General features: G+C 45.3%; 2 protein-coding genes across 14 annotated transcripts in view; one reads left to right on the forward strand and one right to left on the reverse strand.

The window, feature by feature from the left end:
• Window positions 1-20597, reverse strand: part of ANGEL1 (angel homolog 1) — a 48383-nt gene that overhangs the window by 26834 nt on the left and 952 nt on the right. For 3 of the 5 annotated variants that reach the window (XR_008417269.1, XM_019427250.2, XM_019427248.2), the window contains exons 2-7: window positions 9752-9866; window positions 5465-6040; window positions 4316-4542; window positions 3784-3853; window positions 2724-3157; window positions 48-174 (exon numbers count right to left, since the gene is read on the reverse strand). Coding sequence is in view for 4 of the 5 variants with exons in the window: in XM_019427250.2 (XP_019282795.2) it covers window positions 48-174; window positions 2724-3157; window positions 3784-3853; window positions 4316-4542; window positions 5465-6040; window positions 9752-9854 (1537 nt within the window). In the remaining variant the exon portion in view is untranslated. Of the gene's footprint in view, window positions 1-47; window positions 175-2723; window positions 3158-3783; window positions 3854-4315; window positions 4543-5464; window positions 6041-7968; window positions 8079-8762; window positions 8908-9751; window positions 9867-20597 lie in introns of those variants that run through there. The other 2 variants (XM_019427249.2, XM_019427252.2) reach the window with 2 other exon arrangements.
• LRRC74A (leucine rich repeat containing 74A) overlaps window positions 8288-20597 on the forward strand; it is a 47724-nt gene continuing 35414 nt past the window's right edge. For 8 of the 9 annotated variants that reach the window (XM_019427260.2, XM_019427253.2, XM_019427255.2 and 5 more), the window contains exon 1: window positions 8288-8360. In XM_019427260.2, coding sequence (XP_019282805.2) covers window positions 8288-8360 — 73 coding nt within the window. The remainder of the gene's footprint in view (window positions 8361-20597) is intronic. The other variant, XM_019427270.2, reaches the window with a different exon arrangement.

The following is a 20597-nucleotide window of genomic DNA, read 5'->3' on the forward strand; positions in this document are numbered from 1 at the left end:
GGTCTCTCTCAAAATAAATAAATTTTAAAAATGTGGTACATGCTCACCTGATCTCTTGGGGTGACAGAAAGTGATATACTGACAGCAATCAGTAATACCCAGGGAGCTGGGCCATAGTGGGGCTTGTAGCTTCCTCTGGTAAAGCTGATGGGAGAAGTCTTCCTGTCCAGATACCTATAAGGAAAGAGCAGGTGGGAATGAGGACACCAAGATGGAAAAAGAAAATAGCCCATGATTTGGGACATGCAGACAAACACACGCACACACACAATCACGCACTATATACATAATATAAGCAAAACATGTAAGTCTCTGGGTAAGGTTAAAAATAAGGAGCTAATGAAAACCTTATTTATTTATTTATTTATTTATTTATTTATTTATTTATTTATTTAGAGAGCACGCCTGTGCGCAGGCAGGGGAGGGGCAGAGAAAGAGAGAGAGAGAGAGAGAGAGAGAGAGAGAGAGAGAGAGAGAATCCGAAGCAGGCTCTGTGCTACTGGCACAGAGCCCAGTGCGGGGCTTGATCCCACAAACTGTGAGATGATGACCTGAGCTGAAATCAAGAGTCGGATGCTTAACTGACTGAGTCACCCAGGTGCCCCGTTTTATTTATTTGTTTGTTTGTTTTGAGGGAGAGAGAGTAAAACCCTTTTTGTTTTTTTAACTAGAAACACTGAATTGTCCATGAGGCAGAAATAAGGGGTAAGAGAATGAGGTATGAGGGTGAAAGAGAATAGAACGTGTATGAACATATAGTCTCCTAAATTTCACCTCGGAAAAATCTACCTGAGTCTCCACGGAGAATATCAACTTTCAGGGGCTTTAATCTGCAGTGGGAAAAGGTTTATCCTGATCTTTGGATCTTCTGGATCAAGGTCTAGCATCTTAAGCCTATCATGAGGAAACCACAGGGTCAAACCAAATGGGAAATGCACCAAAGCACTTTACCGTATCTATGTCACCATCCTCGGTCAAAGCCAATGAGCAGCCTGGGAACGGACAGAACGCAGTAGGGAAACACATTCGGCAACATCAGTCATCTGCATATCTCCAACGTGTGTAGCAAAATTCCCTTTATTTCATTTGACAACAACAAATATTTGAATGCCAAATATGTGCAAGACACTAGCTAAGTGGGGAGGCAAGAGCAGTGATAGAAACAGTCTCTCTGGCCTTGAAGGACATAAATTTTCAATATGCCACCTCAAGTAAAACAGAGCTGGAATCTAATGGCCACTTTCTAGCTGTGTGACTTTGGGCAAGTCAGTTAACTCCCTTGGGTTCAATATCCTCTACTATAAAATGGGATAGTAATACCACATACAATTAATGATCTTGATAATAATAACTGATTGTTAACTGCTTCCTTTGAAGCAGGAACTGGAAAATACTTTATTGTGCATTATTGTATTTGATCCATCAAACAACAACAAAAAACCCCTCTGAAGTAGCTCCCATTGTTTCCCTAGCATATGGATGAGGTGCATGGGGCTTAAGGAAGTTAAGTAACTTGCATAGGGTAGCAGAGCAGGGTCTGGAACTCAGGACTGTCTGGCTTCAAAACGAGTGCTCTTAATCACTATGCCTAATGGTGCCAGTCACATGGTAGGCACTTAAATTATTTTTCCCATTCTCTTGAGCTCCTTGACCATGGCAGCTTTCCAGCAGGATAAGGCCTTTCTCTGCATACATGAGAACCAGGATATTGCTAGCACTTGAGTAACCTCATTAAAATAAAAGTCCAAAGTGCTTAATAACAATTCAGCCATTTTTGTGCCCTGCCAAAAGTTAAAGCAAGAAGATGGACAGCAAGGACAAGACAGAGGATCAGGGAGATTAAGGGACATATAAAGAAATCAGTACAAGCTGAAGGTCTAGCAGCAAGGCTAAATACACATGATAAAACTGTAAGATATCTATGCTACCAACATTCAGCATTTAAAAGGAATGAGATAGATCCATATATACGTTGCTGCGTGAAAAAAACCAAACTACAAAACGAAACATAGAGTACACACATATACACAATAGGTCAAATATCAGCAGTTAGAAGCAATCACAGCATAGCACTGGTGGGGCAAGAGCTCTAGGGCTTGCAGATCCTGGTTACAGATCCTGGCTCCACCACTACCTACCTGCATAATCTAGAGCCAGCAACTGCCTAACTTCTCTACGCCTTAGTTTCCTCACTTAAAAAATGTTAAGCGATGACAGAAATTGTGAAAGTTGAGTGAGTTAATACATGTAAAGTGCTTAAAATAGCACCTGGAATCCAGTTAGTACCTAATAAGTGTAAATTATAATTACAATATCACAGGAACATAGATATCACCGTAAATATATACAGAACGTTCTGGAAGACAACCACCAAACTTCAAACAGTTACTACTTCACTCTAAGGGAAAAGGTAAGGAATGTATGTAATAAACGTGGGTTTGGTCTTATTTTATGTTTGAATTCTTGCAAGGATGTACTTGTGTATTACATCTAAACTACCAATCAATGATAAAAATTGAAAGGATTTCAAGACGCCAAAGGCACCCAGGAATTTCTAACTTCCAGGTTTCAGAACAAAAACTATTCAACAGAACAAGAAAAGGCAGGAGGGAGCCAGAACAGGTGTAACTGAGGTCCCTGCCACAGAAGCAGCACTAGCTGCCAACAGCTGAATCTCTCCCTTGGCCATATTCCCACCCCCGAAGTGGTTTCCCCCATTTCACCTTCCAGGCTGGCATCCCATGGTACTGGAGCTCCCCATCCCTGATGAAGTTGTAGAGAGGTGAATCAGGAACAGAATTCAGGTCACCACACAAGATGATGGGGCAATGGCTGCCATCTGACAACCTGGCCACTTTGTCCACTTCTGCCAAGAGAATGGCCATCTGGGCCAGCTTGACATCACCCCGGCGTGGGTTGTATAAGACATGGGTATTTGCCACACAGAGAGGGGCCACTGAGACTTGCCCCAGGCCTTCTGGGACTAGTGGCTGCAACAGCAACACTAAGCCCACGTTGTCCCGATTGAGGAGCTCCAAGCCAGGCCGAAAGTACTCCACAGGGCTGGCACAGAGCAGACGGAATCTCGTGGGCTTGTAGCAGACAGCACAGCCATCTGTCTTACATCCGGTCCTCCTCTTGTAGAAACAGGTAAAACCTGCAAGGAACACCCGGCCAAGGAGATGGGTCAGAGTCCTTGAAGCCTGAATCCCTCCAAGCAGTGGCAGTAGCCGAGGCGTGTATGCCTAAGGCACTGCTCCCGCTGCTCCATAAGGGGAGTTCCTGTCCTTGCCAACTCCTTGGTTCTGCAGAGGTTCCCTTACAGTGGTAAGCAGATGACTGAGTGGCTAAAGGGGAAGTAGGACAGAAGGGTATGAAGAGACAGAACTCGACAGGAAAAGCATGGATTCTAGAGTCAAACAAATTGGAGTCCTAGCTGCACAACCTACTAGCTTTGTAGCATGGTGACCTTGAGCAAGTCACACAAATTTACAGAACCTCAGTTTCCTCACTGTAAAACAGGGATAACAATACTCAACCTCACAGGGTTGGTTACTTCAAGGATTAAAGGCAATTCATGTCAATTAATTAATTCAAGGCAATTAATGCCAGAATTGCTTTAAAACTACAGAAGTCTTTCTTTCTCACCCATACAAAGGAGGAGCTAGTGCACGGGTGAGAATGAGGATTTACTGAAGCAAAAGAAAAAGATGGTGCCTTCAGGAGAGAACAGACAGGGCCATAGGAAGCAAGACTGGTGAACATGCCAGGGAACCGCATTACCCATCATTCGCAGAGAAGGCTCCAGCTGCTCCCAGTAATGATCCTCCTGGACTTCCTGGAGACACAGGATCTGGAAAAGTGACAAGGAAACCAATCACTCCAGAGTACCAAGAGTGCTGGAGAGTGACTCCCACCCCAGGAGCAGGGACTGAGGGCAGGTGGAAAGCTGCTGCTGGTCTCAGGCAGGGTCACACTGAAGCTTCCCGCAGGGCCAACTCTTCCCATACAGCCACCCCCATCAAGGAAAAGCCTAGACTTAAGCTGAGTAGACCCGAAGCATGTGCTGGGTTTTCCTGTTCCCTGAATCCCTCAAGTCTCCCTCCCTGCATAAAGGTGTTGGAAAGTGTGTACCCACGGAGTCTTCTCAACACCTGCCAAAAACTCATTTATTCCAGGCAAGAAGGCTCCAGCCCTAGGCAGAACTCTGACCCTATACACATATAAACTGTAAACTCATTTTTTAAGAGCATTTGGGAAATAGCCCAGGTCCAGAGCAAATACAAGATGGCACCTTCCCCCCTTCGTCACTCACATCAGGGTCCCAGTGCTGGAATTCCTGCATGAGATTCGCAAAGCGATAGTTCCAACTGAGGATGTCTGGGTGGCAATGCAGGTAGAGCTCTGAGCTCTGCTGCATCAGGTCCTGGGCCAGGATGTTATAGGACATTAGAGTGAACTGGAACTGAGGGCCATCCCCCGCCTCCAGGCCCTGAGCATCTGGCTGAGTAGAGAAATCCTCCCATTCTCGCCACAAGATTTCTGCAAAGGGGTTGGGGAGAAGAAGTCCACAAGAAGTACATGTTATCCACAGGCCCCACCATCTCCACTCCTGACTCAGAGATACTGTGTCTGAAGTTCCTTTTTGTCATCTTTCCTGTCACCCATCCCTCTCTCTGGCTATTTGAGCAGTACTCTATGGACATTTCCAGACTAGACAGCAAGCTCCATAAAGCCAGAGACAATCTTGGCCTGTTCAGCGTGGATCCCCAGTACCTAGCATAGTACCTGGCACCTAGTACATGTTCAATAAATGAAGGCTGACAATTTCTCACTTTTGATAAATCCATGGGTCTCTGTGGAGGATCCCTCGGATCAATGTGTTTAATAGTCACCTGAGGTTAAAGACATTTCGAGAGTAATCTTAGCCTTGGGTGTTTTCTAACCTTTATACTTGAAAAAGCCTGTGGAGCTGTAAACCACATGTTCCCCATCTCCCCTAGAGCATGGAGATGCAAGTGGGCTCAACCCACTTGAGCCACAGAACTCATTCTTCAAATTTTAGTGGAAGCCAAATATGTAGGTAAAACTAGAAGATAAAATTCTGGTTGAGGCAGAGTACAGGCCCTGAGATCTCTCCACCACTACTCCTAGAAACAGCATCATGGAGAATCAGAACTAGATGCAGCATCATGGAGAATCAGAATCAGATGCAGTGCTTTCGCTTCTGCATCTAGCCATGTGACTTCAGGCATGTCCTGCTATCTGTCTGCATCATGGTTATTTCATCTGAAAGACCATGGGGCTGAATGAGACAATCTCTAAGGCCCCTCTAGATTTGACACTGTAAGATCAGAATGCAGAGACAGAGCTCCCCACCAGAGAGTCTTCTCTTTAGCAATGGCTCTGCCCAGAGTGGAGACAAGCTGCTACCCTGGCTCACTCAGCCAGTTATCAGACTCACCATGATATGGGATTTCCATCGGGGGAGGCTGCAACTGCCCCAGGCCCTCAAAAGGCCAGATGAGAGCCTCTTCCTGGGGCATAGGCTCAGGTGCTATGCTCCAGGCCACCACTGCAGGGTCCTCTTCCCACTGCTCTGCAGCCAGGGCACCCATTGGGAGGGCAGCACAGTCTGCATACTGGGGGCCGGTCTGCATGGGGACAGCCGTCCACACTGGGCCCTCGACCTCTGGCAGTGGCTCCTCTCCTAGCACCTCAGGGAAAGGCTCCTCCAGGTTCTCTGCTGCCCGTAGGTCACTCAGCTGCCTGCTGGACCACTTGTCCTCTGACACAGCATCCTGTTCTCCAGGATTATCCATCAGAAGCGCCAGGCTGCTCTGGGCTAGTCCCTTATCTACAAGGGGACCCTCACTCAAAGTTGAGAGCACCTGGCTCGACCCTTCTTCTCGCCACTGCTGTAGCAGGCCCTCACACTCCTCCTGGTCGGGCCCCCGAGGGGCCATGGCAAAGCTGCCCTCTACCTGGGTGGACGAGCTCTTCGCCAGGAGGGCATTTTTTCGACATGTGAAGAAAGCATCTAAGAAGGCAAAATACCATGTTATAAGATGACAACATCACCCAACCCATACTCTTCTCCCAACTAGAATGTAAGTCCCATACAAGCAAGAATCATATCCACCTTGCTCATAGTTGTACCACCACTGAGCCTGCCCATTTTAATACCTGGAACACCTCATCATTAGCATGAAGTGCTTACTACGTGCTGGGTGGTATTCTAAGTGCTTCATACATATTAACTAATGTATATGGTAGGGATCTAAAAGTATTCACTATATGAATGAAAGAACAGCTATCCCACATAATCTAGGACAAAGACGGTCACATGTAACCACATCCCTTTTATCTGGAGGTTAAGACTCCTATTAAACATCAGAACCAGAACTCTCTGGTTCTAAGGGCCATATTACATTGGAACCAGCACTTGACCCTGAATCAGAACGGTGGGTTACGCCCTAGCAATGAAATTAACAAATCATGTGACCTTGGACAATGCCTCTGGTGAGATGAACTCATTCTTGCCTATAAAGTGGAGACAGGGGAAGTTTGAACTAGATAATCTCCAAGAGCCTTTCCAGTTTTATAAATCCTCTAACCTACAAAACAAATACATTCCAAAAGAAAAAGTCCTAAAGTAGACAAAAAGAGTGTCTCAAAATCTATACAATTTACTTCTTAGCAAAGGCCCTTGCTCTTTGTCTCAAAGCTATGTATTCTATTCATCAATCTTCACAAACTTCATTATCAGCTTTCCCATTCCATAACACACCAGAGGCTGTAAATCAGAAGACGCCAACAACTGACAGCAAGAGACAGCTGTCATCTCTCTGCTACGGCAGCCACAAATGACAGCCAACAGGCAAGAAAGCAGGTGGGAAAACTCTAAAATTAGAGCCCCCAAACTCCAAGCACAGTATTTTGGTGCGAGCAAACACCCACACTCACTAAATCACTTATTTACAACACAGGACAAGTGACATGCACGACACTCACCCTCAATCACCAGAGATTCATTTTATCAGCTCTATTTTTTAAAAGGCAAGAAAAACTTCAAAATGGTTCAAATGTTGAAAGACACTATCTTATTTATAGTCTATGTTGATTTATGGCTCTCTAAACCAGTGGTTTTCAACCAGAGGGTAATTTTGCCCTCAGGGAACATTTGATATTATCTGGAAACACAGTGGCTGTCACAACTGTGGGGATGCTACTGGCATCTAGAGGTCAGAGGAGAAGGATACTGCTGAAGATCCTAGAGTGCAAAGGACAGCCCAGGCCCAAATGTCCATAATGCTGAGATTGGGAAACCCTGTTTTAAATCCACGGGCTGTGTTGCTGGCTTTAACCTCAGGGATTTGCTAATCTCCTGCCCCTGGAAACATCCTCTGCATACCAGATGGAAGAGTTTCTCTTGTTTACAAGTGTGAAAGTACTCGTTTTCAAATTTAGCAGATTTTTGGTGGTGGTGGCATGGCGGTGGCCGTTGGTTTTTCAACAGAATCGTTTGATAAGGGAGGGAGGGAGGAAGGGAATGGGAAGCATAGAAAGAAAACCTTCTGTAGGAACCAATACACAAAGTTGAAAGAAGTGGCACTACTTCTATGGGGGAGGGAGGGAGGGAGTGGCCCCTCCTGTGATCTCTCTAAACTCTGACTACTGGTCTATAAACCTGCGGACAAGTATATGTCACTAAGGCTGTCACGGGACATCGGAAGGGCTCCAGAAATGGCAGCAACATGGGTAAAGGAATCTGCTTTAATTCTCTGAAAACAATTACTTCCGCGGAGCTTCTCATTCCTCAGAAGTACGGACACACAAATATTGCTTAGTTGAGTGCCTACTATATTCTGGACAGTGTGCTAGCGCTAGAGCTACAGGGAGCAGGACAGACATGGCCCTGCCCTCCTGCGGCTTGCATTCTAGCGACAGACCCACAGAAATAAATACCTGAGTGGCTATTTTACATACACACACTGCGTAAAGTTCCGGAAACGACAAACACAGAATGCAGCTGAACCGCGTATTTCTAAGAAAGTAGTTCTTGGTCTGTCCCGCCCTCTAAATTGCCGGAGAACATTCTGGGAGTTCTGCGGGATCTGTCACAGGGACTGACGGTCTCCTAAGAGCCTCGGGAATTTCAAAGACCAGGAACGGGAGCGCGGGCAGATCACGGAAAAGTGACGGAATAACTCTCTTCTCTCTGGCTCCACCGCACGGACTCTCTAAACCCAAACCCACGGGAGACCGCTTCAAAGCTGGGGGTTAAATGGTCTCCGGGTTGCGAGCACCGGGTTTTCAACCAGACACTGGGCGGGAGAGCGGAGAGGCGGCTGTGAAAGGTGAGTGTGGAGTAACCCAGGGGAAGGCAGGTGCGTGCGGGTCTTCGGCTCACACCCCCCGCCCCCAGGGAGTTCGGGCGTTCGCCTCGCCCCAACCCTCGCCGACCCCTCCCAGGGCCGTGCCTCGGCGGGCCCCTGCCCCTTCGCCGGCCTCTTCCCACGTTAACCGTGGCGCGACGCCACCAGGCCACAGGCGTGAGGGGGGCCGCCCGCGAGGCTTGTCGGCCAGGCCCGGGCCTCGTGGGGTCCAGGAGCGGCACCGGGGGTCGCCTCCCCACACCTCGGCCGGGGGGAAAAGTGGTCGTGACGCCCGACGCGCCGCACGCCGGCCCCAGGCCCCGCGGGGCCCTGCCGACGTGGGCCCGGGCCTGGCGCCCGCCTGCCAGGACGCGGGGCCGGTACCTGAGAGGGCACGGAAGAGGCGCGCGGCCGGCAGCAGCAGGTAACACAGGCACGACGCGATCATGGCCGGCCGCCGCGCTCGCGCTCGCGCTCGCGCCCGCGCCCGCCTCCCCTCCTCACGGCCGCCCGCCGGGTCTCTCTCAGCTCGGCCCCGCCCCCGGCCCCGCCCCCGGGGCGGCTCACGTGGTACCGCTGCGATTCAACAACAACTTTATTGGGAGCTCAGAGCCACGTGTGGGACCGCGAGGTCGGTGAGTCTGTTTCCGTGGCAACGGGCCCGGCCTGCCTCCCGGAAGCCATCCAGGAGCCCAGTTTGAAAATTAAGCACCTCATTGGAGGCTCCCATAGTATCCATTCTAAGGCAGTTTCACAGCTACTTTTGCCACGGAGCTAGGGGGCCCACCTCGGGTACACTATAACCTCTCTGCCCCTCAGTTTTCTCATCTGTAAAATGAAGGGCAGAATTTTCTCTAAGGCCTCACACAGCCCTGACTTCTATAATCTCTTCTCATCCCAGAAAAGAGAGCCAGTTCTTCCCCATTTGTTTACTTTTCCTGACTCTACTGTCTTACTCAGCTCAGATTCTAGGTCACAAATTAAGTCTACACCTTTGTCTCCTCTCCCATCCTATTCAAAATGGCCCTTTTTTTTTACCCAATCTGGGGGAAAAAAAGGGGAGAGGGTATCCCATTGGTAAAGGGTTCAAGGAAGGTGGGGAAAAAAGTTCCACAAGGCAGGGACCAAGTCTGGTTTGTTGGTTAGTTTTCACTGAGGTATATCTCTCTAGTGCCTCCAACGATGCCAGGCACATAGTAGGGACCAAATCTTTGTTGACCAAACAAAGCATATGTCACCTAATGAAGGCCAGGTCTTCCGTCCATTGTGCGCTTACCCAAAGACCTCTGAGTTTCTCTCCCCCATCCCTCACCCTCAGTCTGCCTCAGCTGCACTCTGAAGGAAGGACCATGTAATACTCCCAAATTTGGTACCTAGTATCTGAGCTGTGTGATTTCCGATTTGTGACTGGAGCCTCGGTTGCTCGGAGAAGCCCTCTGGAGAGTCACCAGATCCAGGACCAGCTGGATACATCATAACACTGAAAGGCTAAAAGAAGGAGGAGAGAGTCAGTCTGGCTTCAAGTAACAGCACTCACGCCTTTGCCTGAGAAGAAGCAGGAGCCCCAGGGGCCATCTGAAGGTTGAGAAGCCTCTTAAAAACTAGTGCACAAATATTAGCTCTATCTAAAGAGCCTCCAAAGCCAGGCCCACTCCTTTTATGTGGCTTAAATAAACCTTCCTTGTACCTTCCTTCTGTTTTGTCCCAGTGGTTACCGAGAAGTCCAAATTGTAAATCAGATCCCAAGTCAAGGTACTTACCTAGGGACTGTGTTTCATTTTGTGAAATGAGGGTTCCCTTATCCACTTGGAAATGTTTTAAAAGTACAAACTCCTAGGCCCTACTCCCAGGGTTCTGATTTAACAGGTCTGGAATGGGGCCATGGACACTGACCAGGTTATTCTGGCATACAGTTTGGGAACTTCTGCTAAAGGACCTAATCCTCAACTGTGCTGTTCAGTGCATGTGTGAGCAAAATGTGTCAGGCCAGCTCATGCCATATTCTTTCAGAGGCTTTTCCCGAGGCCAAGTAAGCAAGACTGATCTCTTTTTGTTTCCTAATCCACTTTCAGCTATGTTGGAAAGGGTAGGGGGTTGCGAGCATCACATGTTTTGGAGTGAGGCCACCTGAGTTCAGACCATGGCTTTGCCAGTTCCTACCTGTGGAACCTCTCGGGTTACTGAACCTCTTGAAACCTCAGTTTCCTCGCTGTGCCCAACCCAGGGTAAGCTCTTAGTGTTTACCATTATATGCATGTTTTTAACGTAAGCGCAAACCAGCTCTGGCTACTGCTAATGTAGGGCCACCTTCTACAATCTCTGGCAGAAATAAGGGCCTTCCAAACTGTAATGTGGTACTACAATTTTCAGCTTCATCATGTCAGAAATATTCCAAGAAGAGAGATCGGATGAGTCCCTCGATTCATCCCAACTGTGATAACAGTGGAGGCAATGATAAACCACTGGGTGGTTTCAAGGATGCAGAACCTAACGAATAGGGCAAGTGGAAGGTTTTGCAATACTTTGAAGGATATAAAATGTTCTTTTACAGGGAAATTTTCTGTATGCAAGAAGCTTAAGTTCTTGCGGATTCAAATTTTACTTATGCCAGCAGGTATGTGTGGAAGTTCAAGATGGCTGCCCTTATTAATTTATTGGTCGAACGTGTACATTACACAGGCTGTCATGAAGCTTCCTTTCAGGATTGCAGAGGCTGCTGAGCAAGGCCTAGAGCAAAGGTGCCCAAGAGAAATATAATGTGAGCCGCATATGTAATTGGAAAATTTTAGTAGCCTCATATAAAAAGCACAACAAAACAAACAAAAAAACAACCAAAAAAAGGTGAAATTAATTTTTAATAGTATGTTTTATTTAACCCCATTTATCCAAAAAATCAGCATTTCAACATCATCAATATTTTAAAATAAGGCAGCTTATGTTCTTTTTTTTTTTCTTTTTTTGTACTAAGTCTTTGAAATCCAGTATATGTGATAGCACATCTCAGTTTAGATTAGCCACAATTCAAGTGCTCCGTGGCTACAAGGGGCTTGTAGATATCATATTGAACCTGCGCAGGTCTAGAGGGCTCAACAGCCTCTCAGATGGGATATGCTGAAAAGAACTGCCTCCATTCAAATCTTATGATAACCTGACACCTGTACACTTCTCCTAACTTGGCTTCTGTTAGCCTAGTGTTTCCTCCTGGATCTTGGGATTTATGGCTAGATATTCCCAGAATGTGCCAGATTGGTCTGAATTGATACATTCACTCATTCACTCATTCACACATTCATGTATCCATTAGATGTTTATCAAGCACTCATCAGTGTTACCCCAGCCTCATCCTGTCTTTTCTTGACCTCCAGCACCCTCCTCCTCTTTCATTGCAGACTCTAGCCTTAGACTCCGTTTTTCCTACCTCAAATCCTCCTATGCCCAATGTGGATGAGCCATCCCAAGCCCTAGAAGCTCACTGTCACCACCTCCTCGGTGGCCTCATTCCCACTGTACATCAGATACCCTTGGAGTATCATTACGGGGTACTCCCCTGCCTCCGAAATCATAAATTCACACACCCACTCCGACAGATCACCTCATGGCCCACTTTTGCTTCTACTTCAGCAGTTCTCTAACTCCATCAAACCCTCGGGTTCTCTATTCTGTCCTCACACTTTCCCTCAATCACCATTTCTTTCTCTATCCAACATGGAATCCTCATGAGCCATCTTTTTTTTTTTTAATGTTTGTTTATTTTTGAGAGAGAGAGAGGCACGAGTGCGAACAGGGGAAGGGCAGAGAGAGAGAGAGAGAGAGGGAAACACAGAATCCGAAGCAAGCCCCAAGATCCAAGCTGTCAGCCCAGAGCCCAACACAGAGCTTGAACTCACAAACTGTGAGATCATGACCTGAGCCGAACTGCCACTTAACTGACTGAGCCACCCAGGTGCCCCCCCACACCATGAGCCATCTTTTAAATCACTGTCTTCCCAGTATCATCTCTCTTGCCCATTGTTCTTTGATTACTCCTAGGTCAAGTAAAACCATTCTCCTTCTTACATCTGGGCTGCTGAGCACTGGTGAATAAAATTACCAGCCCCTAGGACTGGAGCTCCTAGTGTGCTGGCCTCCAACCTCACTTCAGCCCTCAACCCTCCCCAGCAATCCTGTGCTCTTAACTAGGTTTCTCTCACTTTCCATCATGACCATTCTTCTCAAACTTGTTGTCCTATGATGTCCCTTCTTGTTCTCTGGAGATCGTCTCCCTACCAACTTTAGAGAAAAACTAGAGCCACCAAGTGAAAACTCTCTACTGTTTGTTGCCACACCAACTCACTGACAGGCAACTCTAACTGCCTTCCTTCCCTCCCAACACGATGGCTGGCCATTCCATCTTTCATAGGATCCCCTCCTCCTGCTTCTTCAGAGATTATGCTCCTTCTGCTCACCACTCTCCTTTTTTTCCTGGACTCCTTCCCATCAGCATTTAACCATGCTTCGGATCTCCTATACAGAACTCTCCCCCAGCCCAAGTCCTCCTCCAGCCATCCCTCCATCTCCCCATGTCTCCTTCATAGCCAGGCTTCTTGAGTTGTCCACTCCTGATATCCATACTTCCTCATCTCTCATTCGTCTCATCTTCATCCCACTACAGTGGGGCTTCTGTCCTCATCACTCCACTGAAACTCCCCACCAGATTTCCCAGTGCCTTCCTTGTGGCCACATTTAATGGGCACCCTCCAGGCTTTATTATTTCTTGAATGTTCTGTAATCTTGCCTAACTCCCCGCCTCTTATAAGATTCTCTCCTGTTGGTTTCTTTGACATTTTTGTTTTCCTTCTGACACTGTGGACATTTGTCCTAGTGTCTTTTATTTCTGTTCCCCTGAACACCCCCCTTTCAATGATGGTGTTCCCAGGATTTCATCCTTGGTCTCTTTCCTCTTCTTACTTTAAAATCCCTCCTTGAGAAACGTTCACCCTTCCAATGGCTTCAGATACCATTCACATACCAACAACTCACATATCTACATTTTTAATCCTTTCCCTGGGCCACAGACTCATAAATCCTTTTGCCTGTTGGCCTCTCCAGTAGATGGCCCAGAGGCACCTTAGAGATTCAACACACCCCAAATTGCATTCAGCACCTTTCCCCAGCGTTCTCCAAAAATGACTGCCCCTCTGTCCCCTCAGCTCTTCTGTCCTCTTGGTTCTGAATGGCACAGTCATCTACCAAGTTACCCTGGCCTCAGGCTTTTTATTTTCCCTTTTACTCTCATATCCGAGCTGTTCCAAGTCCGAGTGTTTTGGCCTTCTTTATATTTATTCAGTAAGTCCACTTCATCCCTGCAGCCACTTTTTTTTCTTTTTTAAAAAAATTTTTTTTTAATGTTTATTTATTTTTGAGACAGAGAGAGGCAGAGCATGAATGGGGGAGGGTCAGAGAGAGAAGGAGACACGGAATCTGAAACAGGCTCCAGGCTCTGAGCTGTCAGCACAGAGCCCGACACGGGGCTCGAACTCACGGACCGTGAGATCATGACCTGAGCCAAAGTCGGACGCTTAACCAAGTGAGCCACCCAGGTGCCCCTTTTTTTTCTTTTTAAGAGGGGGAGAGAGTGAGCATGAGTGGGGTAGGGGCAGAGAGAGAGGGAGAGAACGAGAATCCCAAGCAGGCTCCACCGTGTCAGCACAGAGCCCAACGCGGGGCTCGATCTCACGAACCTTGAGATCATGACCTGAGCTGAAATCAAGAGTCAGACGCTTAACCAACTGAGCCACCCAGGTGCCCCCTGCAGCCACTTCTACCTGGCTTTGATCCTCCTCTTTTTCCCAGTCTGCTTTCCACGCTGCAGCCAGAGCAATATTTCTACTCTGGGAATCATGTCAGGTCACACTGATGCTTAAAACCTCTCTGTAAACCCCACTGTCCTCAAATGCAGGCCAAAGTCCTTAGCACAGCACCAAAGGCTCTCTGTTATTGGCCTCTGCTCACCTCCTATCTCTTCTGTCTGCTTTTCCCTTCCATCACCACTCCCCTCAATGAGGATCCCAACCCAGCTTCACTAAACCACCTGTGGTGGCCTCAGCATGCTGCAGGGACTTTGTATATGCTTTCTTCCCAGCCTCAAATACTCCTCCTCCCCTGGGTCTGCCCCTGCCCCTGCCTTCATCTGCCTAATGGACCTTCAAGTTTCAGCCTAGACATTTCTTCCTCAAGGAAGCTCTCCCAAATATCCAGCACCACCCCCACACAAACGTACCACTGCCCCCAGGCTGGACCAGCAGCCTCCTCCTCTTTGCTTTTCTCTCATCCTTGCTTATTCTGGACCCAACACGGTCACTATCTTTTTACTCATCAGTGCCCCTCATGAGGTTCACCACTCTGTTCCCCTCGCCTAGCCCAGCACTAGGGCATTCAACACACCGAATGAATGAAGAGCTTCAGTTTCATAAGGAAACCAAGCATAATAAAATCCACACTTGCAAAAGTAGACACATAATGGGGCAGTTCTTGCTTTATCATTCTGCAAGTGCCTTTCTTTCAAAGACCCCCTCATATTTGCCATTTTTTTTCTTTTTATTTATTTTTAATATGAAATGTATTGTCAAATTGGTTTCCATACAACACTCTGTGCTCATCCCAATAGGTGCCCTCCTTCATGCCCATCACCCACTTTCCCCTCCCTTCCACCCCCCATCAACCCTCAGTTTATTCTCAGTTTTTAAGAGTCTATATGGGTTGCCTCCCTCCCTCTCTAACTTTTTTTTTCCCCTTTCCCTCCCCCATGGTCTTCTGTTAAGTTTCTCAGGATCCACATAAGAGTAAAAACATATGGTATCTTTCTTTCTCTGTATGACTTATTTCACTTAGCATAACACTCTCCAGTTCCATCCATGTTGCTACAAAAGGCCATATTTCATTCTTTCTCATTGCCAAGTAGTATTCCATTGTGTATATAAACCACAACTTCTTTATCCATTCATCAGTTGATGGACATTTAGGCTCTTTCCATAATTTGGCTATTGTTGAAAGTGCTGCTATAAACATTGGGGTACAAGTGCCCCTATGTATCAGCACTCCTGTATCCCTTTGGTAAATTCCTAGCAGTGCTGTTGCTGGGTCATAGGGTAGATCTATTTTTAATTTTTTAGGAACCTCCACACTGTTTTCCAGAGTGGCTGCACCAGTTTGCATTCCCACCAGCAGTGCAAGAGGAAAAGACCCCCTCATATCTGAAATCTCACTTGATTTACAAGTATCATTGTTTTGAAAAGCCCTTGCATAAAATGGGATCTTATTACATCTAATAATAATGGCGTCTGTTTCTTTCTTTGGTTTTGCTTCCTAATTTTTAAAATATGTTTGTTTATTTATTTTGAGGGGCAAAGAGAGGAGGGGAGAGAGAGAGAGAGAGAGAGAGAGAGAGAGAGAGAGAGAGAGAATCCTAAGCAGGCTCCATGCTGTCAGCACAGAGCCCACCGTGGGGCTCGATCCCATGAACCGTAAGATCATGACCCGAGCCAAAACCAAGAGTCAGTTGCCCAACTGACTGAGCTACCCAGGTGGCCATGTGCTTCCTCATCTTGCCTTCTAACATGGTTTCTGCCAACTTTCTTGGATTCTTTTCCCTCCATTCTTTCCTCGGAGAGCTGGAACCTTCATTATCTTATGATCTTATGCTAGTGGCTATCAAATACAATGGCAAACTTTTCCTTAAAGGACCAGATAGGAAATATTTTTGGCTTTGCAGGCCATGGGTCTCTGTAGCAACTGCTTGACTTTGCCATGTGACTGCATGAAGGCAGCAACAGATATACCTAAATGAGTGATAGTGACTGTATTTTTAGAAAACTTTATTTACAAAACAAGCAGTGGTCCAGAGTTGGTCCTCTATATATACTCTACTATAGTTTGACAATTCTTGAAATATATCACCTGCACCCAGACCCTTCTAAACCATGAACAGCAGCTGTCCTGAAAGGAGAACAACCTTGTCATGTTAAATTAACAGCAAGGGGGTCAGTGCAGAGAGGCAGCATGGGCTTTGCAGCCAGACTTCATCTATATCCCAGTTCTGCCACTTTTTAGCTGTGTGATCTTGGGCTACTTACTTAGCCTCTCTGTGCTCAGTTTCCTCCTCTGTAAAATGGTAATAAAAAATAGTATCTCAGGGTACCTGGGTGGCCCAGTTGGTTGAGCATCTGATTCCTGATTTTGGCTCAGGTCTGAGCCATGGGGTCAAGCCCCGCATCAGGCTCTGTGCCAAGCCTTGGGGTTCTCTCTCTCCCTCTCTCTCTGCCCCTCCCCCCCAAAATAAATAAATAAAAGTTTAAAAAATAGTATCTCATATGCCCCTCTCCCACTGGCACTCTGCCTCTCTTTCTCTCTCTCTCTCAAAAAATAAACATTAAAAAAATTTTAAACATAGTATCTCATAATAGCATAATAATAGACAATTTAAATGTAAACTCTACAAAACAGTGTGGTCACTTACAAGTGCCATATAAATGGTAGCTTATAGGATAGTAAAGGGTCCCTCTGCCATGTTCCCCACTAGTGGAAGTGTTGTAGCAATAAAATTGGCTATAAAGGAAGAAATTTTCATTCTCTTAGTAACTGGCCATACCTCACCCAGGGTGACATTCTCTTTGACTCATTCCAAGTCAAAATCACAGCTCCCCTCCTCCCCAGGGACTCTCTTTTGTCCCTGCTCTGCGGATTAACTGTAGAGTTAGTTTACCTGCCGCCCCCTAAATGCCTTACGCCTACCTCCGAGCGCCTCGGGCTCATCTCACAAATTAGTAGTTTAAAAGTACAACATTTTGATTAGATGGAATGTAACATGCTGGTTATACAGTCTGAAATGCTAGCCCCACAAATAACACCAAAGGATACATATAGTCAACAGACTTTTGACGGTGGTAGAAAGCCAATTAAATGGAGAAAAAACAACAAATGGTGATGGTTATACAACATTGTTAATGTACTTAATGCCACTGAATTGTGTCCTTTAAAAGGGTTAAAACGATACATTTTATGTTACCATAAATTTTAATGGATCCCAGATCTAAATGTAAACACTAAAACTGTAAAGCTTCTATGATGCAACACAGGAGGAAATCTACACGAACTTGGGGTGGGCAGAAAGTTTAGCTATGACCCCAAAAACATGATCCATAAAAGAAAAAAAATTAATAATTTTGATAAATTTTGAAAATGTTTTGATTATGGATTCTGAAAAATTATCAAAATTATTTGACTTTATCAAAATTGAAGTGTGTTCTCTGTGAAAGACACTGTTAAGGATAAGAAGCGAAACCACATTTCTGACAAAGGACTTCAGAATATATCAAGGACTCTCAAAACTCCATCGGAAAATAAACCACCCAACTTAAAATGGGCAAAACATCTGAACAAACGATAAAGAAGATATATGAATGGCGAAAAAACCCAAAAACATAATCAAGTGTTAGCGAGAATGTCGAGCAACTGATGCTACCATATCTTCCTACTGAGAATTCAAATCGGTACACCCCCTTTGGACTTCGGGTAACAACATGGTGGTTTCAAGGTTAAACATACACCTGCTATATACACGTGACAATGCTACTCCTGGGTATTTAATACTCAAGAGGAATGAAATCTTACGTTCACACAAAAACCTGTATGTGATGGTTTATAGCTGCTTTGTTCATAATCACCAAGAAAGGGAAAAGATGAAGAGCTAGCAGGTGAATGGATAAGTGTGGGACATCCTACAGTGGAATATTACTCCGCAATAAAAAGGAACAACAAGCTACAGCTTCATGCAACAATAAGGATAAATCTTAAATGAAAGAAGCCACCCCCAAAACTACACATTGTATGATTTCATTTATATGACTCCGGAAAAGGTAAAACCATAATGTTGGAAACGGAACAATGATTGCTGGGGGTTAGGTTGGGGGAAGGGCTTAATCATAAAGGGGCAGCATGAGGGAAAGTTGGGGGTGATGGAAGTGTTTTGAGTGGAAGCATGGTAGTAAACACATGATTCTCTGCATTTGTTGAAACCTACAGAACCGTGCTGCACGAAGTGGATGTTGCTGTATGTAAATCAAGTAAAATCAACCAAGATAAGCGGGGAAAGATGAAACGCAGGCTGTGACAAGTGCACCTATGTTACAAATACATCAAATAACCACAACGAAGGGGCTAGGAAGAAAGAGTAGACCTAGATAATTCGGGGGGCAGGGCAAGTGTCTTAACTGGATACATAAGGATGAACACACACTCACAAAAAACAAAAACCCCTACACAATAAATACTGTATTCTAGTTGGTAAATTTGTTTCCCCTGTTATGGTTTACCAATCCTGAAACTATTTTGTATGTATACTAGAGATGAGCAAATAAGTAAATATATGGTAGAAAACGAGAGCCGGGTTTCTTGACGAGAAAGAAGTGACAAATACGCACTGGGGAAAGACATGAATGTCTCCTGTGGTGCTGCCTTACAAGCAGAGGTATTGGTGTATCCGTGGCTTTTGTTTCACATACGTATAGATAGATGGGTATAGAAATAAATACAGATGTGTGTTATACGCAGGTCAGTACCCATACACACATGCTAGCACCCATTTCCTCACTCTACCCACTGAAAATGATGAGAAGCAGTAAGAACTTAACGGTGATGAGCATGCCAGCACCCACATCTAGGTTTTCACTCTCCTGGGAAAAGTGCTTGATGCCTGTGATATGAGCAAACAAATAAAAATGAAAGGCGGAGAGCATGTGAAAAGGGCACCGGGGCCAGCCTGAATGAGCTCCCATAGCCAAAGTTGGAATGTGAACAGCAAAATAATGATAGCATTGTACTGTAACCCGAATAATAAAATAAGCATCCATGATCCCTATTAATATAAACAACCAAATAAATAAATGAGGGAAAGGGACCACTCTTTCTTACAAAGTTCCAATTAACAAAGGTAGAAGGATGGCAGGAACAGAAAATCACCCTTAGAACACGACAATAGTACTTGTTGAGGCAAGATCTCAATAAAATCCATGGGTGCTGGGGTGCCCGGGTGGCTCAGTTGGTTAAGCATCCAACTCTTGATTTCAGCTCGGGTCATGATCTCACAGTTTCATGGGATGGGAGCCCCATGTCAGGCTCCACACTGTCTGCATGGAGCCTGCTTGGGATTCTCTCCCTCCTCTCTCTCTCTCTCTTTCTCTCTCTCTCTCTGCCCCTCCCCACCTCAAAATAAATAAGTAAACATTTTTTAAAATGTTTAAAATTTTTTTTAATTTTATGATATTAAAATTATTGAGCAAAAATTTTAAGCAGAAATAAGATATTTGCATAAAATATCTTCTCCAAAATATGTATTAATTACAAAGGGGAAAAGAACTTTACAGTAGATAAACCCAGCAGATACCACCCTGACCAAGAGATCGATGTGATACATATTGATATCATGTGTCCCTGATACACACTGAGAAGGGCACATCAACTTTGGCACCCTTCCCAGTAATCATGAGAAAACATCAGACAAGCGCAAATTGAGGGACATTACACAAAATATCTGACCAGTACTTTCTATAAGGGGTCAAGGTCATGAGAGACAAAGACTAAAGAAATGTCATATTTTGGGAGAGACGTGATAACACAGTGTGGGATCCTGGAACAAAGAATGGACATTAGTGAAAAAACTGATAAAATATAAAAATGGTCTGTAATGTAGTCAATAGCATTGTAGCACTGTTAATTCCTCAGTTTTGGTAATGTTTCTGTGCAAGATGTTAACACAAGGGAAAGCTGGATGAAGAGTATACGGGAACTCTACTATTTTTGTAACTCTGCTATAATCCAAAATATTTCAAAATTAGAACTTGAATTAAAACAGGATATAATAATAATAAACTTTCAAAATAACACATGAAAAGAAGTTGAAGGTATTACATTTCATGATTTCTAAAAAGATACAAAATTTTTAAATTGTGGTTCCTGAACATTTTTATTTCTCCAGAATGAACTCTTCCCCAAATAAGTAAATAATTGCTGCCCATCATTATAAAGAGAAGCCCTGATTAAATCATGCTCCTGTTCAAAAATCTTCAGTGGCTTTCTATTGACTTTTCACTGCATTTGAATCTATTTATGAAATAGCTTGTGTTCCTTTTGCTCCTCTTTTTCCCATTACTCTTTGCACCCTATACTCCTCCAAACCCACCTTGG

Source organism: Panthera pardus, unplaced genomic scaffold (genome assembly GCF_024362965.1).
Source record: "Panthera pardus isolate Hobbes unplaced genomic scaffold, ASM2436296v1 HiC_scaffold_24, whole genome shotgun sequence".
Taxonomy (NCBI): Eukaryota; Metazoa; Chordata; class Mammalia; order Carnivora; family Felidae; genus Panthera; species Panthera pardus.